Source organism: Mus caroli, chromosome 9 (assembly GCF_900094665.2).
Source record: "Mus caroli chromosome 9, CAROLI_EIJ_v1.1, whole genome shotgun sequence".
NCBI lineage: Eukaryota > Metazoa > Chordata > Mammalia > Rodentia > Muridae > Mus > Mus caroli.
The window spans coordinates 33922178-33924425 of NC_034578.1; the positions used below are offsets into that span (position 1 = coordinate 33922178).

The following is a 2248-nucleotide window of genomic DNA, read 5'->3' on the forward strand; positions in this document are numbered from 1 at the left end:
CATGAAACAAGGGTTAGGAATACAGACTCTGTGTGGGTCTGCTGGAGCTTCCCTCCAGACGTCAGGCAGGAGTGAACACTGAGACTCTATGTCTTTGAGAACTCTGTGTCTCCTTTGCAAAGTGAGATTACTATATGGTCACATATTCCTATAGGCTCTCACAGTAACTCCTTAGTGTTAGTTTAGAACAAATCTATATTTAGTTGAGTTAGTAGATTGTAGGAAACACAACATCAACTTGTTAGTCTATAGTGCTGACCTAGAGAAGAATTCCCAATTTAAGTAACTGGCACAAAGCCAGGCATGGTAAAGGATCCATCTTCAGAGTCTGAGATGCTCAACCTCTCATTCTGGATGATAAGTGTAGCCCTTAATGTGCTCTGGAAGTTTTTGTCAGCTGGTAGTTCATTACTACCTACAATGTACGTAGTGCAAACCTCCTTTGGATTCCATTTTCAGAGGGAGAACATAGATTTCTGAGGATGGTGATGATGCTTCTTTTTATTCACTGGTTTTCTTCTCTGTCACACAGGCCGGGTTTCTGAGAAGAATGACTGCCAAGAATTCCTCTGTGACAGAGTTCATCCTTGCAGGCCTGACAGACCAACCAGAACTCCGCATGCCCCTCTTCTTCCTGTTTCTAGGTTTCTACATGGTGACTGTGGTGGGGAACCTGGGCTTGATCTCCCTGATTGGGCTGAACTCTCACCTGCACACCCCTATGTACTTCTTTATCTTCAATCTTTCTGTAATAGATTTCTGTTATTCCTCCACTGTCATCCCCAAAATGCTTATGAATTTTATCTCACGGAAGAACATCATCTCACACTCAGGGTGCATGACACAGTTGTTTTTCTTCTGTTTCTTTGTTGTCTCTGAGGCTTTCATTCTGTCAGCCATGGCATATGACCGTTATGTTGCCATCTGTAACCCCCTGATGTACATGGTAACCATGTCTCCCCAGGTATATTTACTGCTTTTGCTGGGAGTCTATGTGATGGGCTTTTCTGGGGCCATGGCCCATACAGGGAACCTTATGAATCTGAACTTCTGTGCTGACAACCTCATCAATCACTTCATGTGTGACATTCTTCCCCTTCTTGAGCTCTCCTGCAATAGCACCTTCATAAATGAGCTCGTAATCTTTATTGTTGTGGCTATTGGTATTGGTGTGCCCATTGTCACTATCTTCATTTCTTATGCCCTAATCCTCTCTATTATTCTTCGAATGCATTCCACAGAGGGCATGTCCAAGGCCTTCAGCACCTGCAGCTCCCACTTGATTGTGGTTTGTCTTTTCTTTGGTTCTGGGGCTTTCATGTACCTCAAACCTCCTTCCATTTTGCCCCTTGACCAAGGAAAAATGTCTTCTTTGTTCTATACAATTGTGGTGCCCATGTTGAACCCTCTGATCTATAGCTTGAGAAATAAGGATGTCAAAGTTGCTCTGAGGAAAACCTTGGGTAAGAGAATACTTTCTTAACAGAGGAGCCATATCATGAGCTGCAGTGGTATGACTGGTCTGTGAGCAGTATTCACATGGAAAGAGCTGTGTTTGGATAAGAAGATGCTATGTTTCCATGAGGAGTTCAAGGTTTGGTCATGTTTTTCCCTTTTTACACAAGAAAAGAAGTTTATGGCACTATGGAGAAACTAGGTCTTCACAGATGCTGGGGCAATTGTTCAACCAACAAACTACCAATTTCTAATTTTATGCAATTTTTTAATGATCCCAGGCCATTTATTCTTGAATGGGCCTTATAAATCATTTAATGTAATGTCATTTATTATGTATTGGAGACTCAGAAACATGTTGCTGTTCAAGGATAGCAAACTATTGTCAAAAATAAACTCAAGTTCAGAAAGTTGAATTTATTTCCATTTTTTGGGTTGACTTAATGTTTTGTTTTCTTGTCATAGTATGCCTCCTTTAGGGTTTCTTTTTGTTAATAATTTCAAATTATTTCATTTAATTAAGTTAAAATATAATTACATATTTGCCCTTATCTCTCTCCTCTTCATTACATTCAGTGCATTGCTTTCTCTTTCAAGTTCATGACCACTTTTTCTTTAATTTATATAGTCCTAAGTACACAAATGCAAGTTGATTAGTCTGTATAATGTGATCTGTAGATATATAATGTATGGGCCAATCCCTTGGTAGTATTTCCTTTTTAGCATGAAAATACATTAAAATTTTCTCTACTTATACTAATGTAATGTAAATTCTCAAAAGAAAGTTTGTGGG

General features: G+C 39.5%; 1 protein-coding gene across 1 annotated transcript; it reads left to right on the top strand.

Annotated features, from left to right (window-relative positions):
- Window positions 1-547: 547 nt before the first annotated feature.
- Window positions 548-1483, top strand: LOC110301912 (olfactory receptor 8B12-like). Its single transcript, XM_021172629.1, has one exon. It carries the CDS (start codon window positions 551-553, stop codon window positions 1481-1483), a length of 933 nt encoding a protein of 310 aa, XP_021028288.1. The 5' UTR covers window positions 548-550.
- Window positions 1484-2248: the final 765 nt, after the last annotated feature.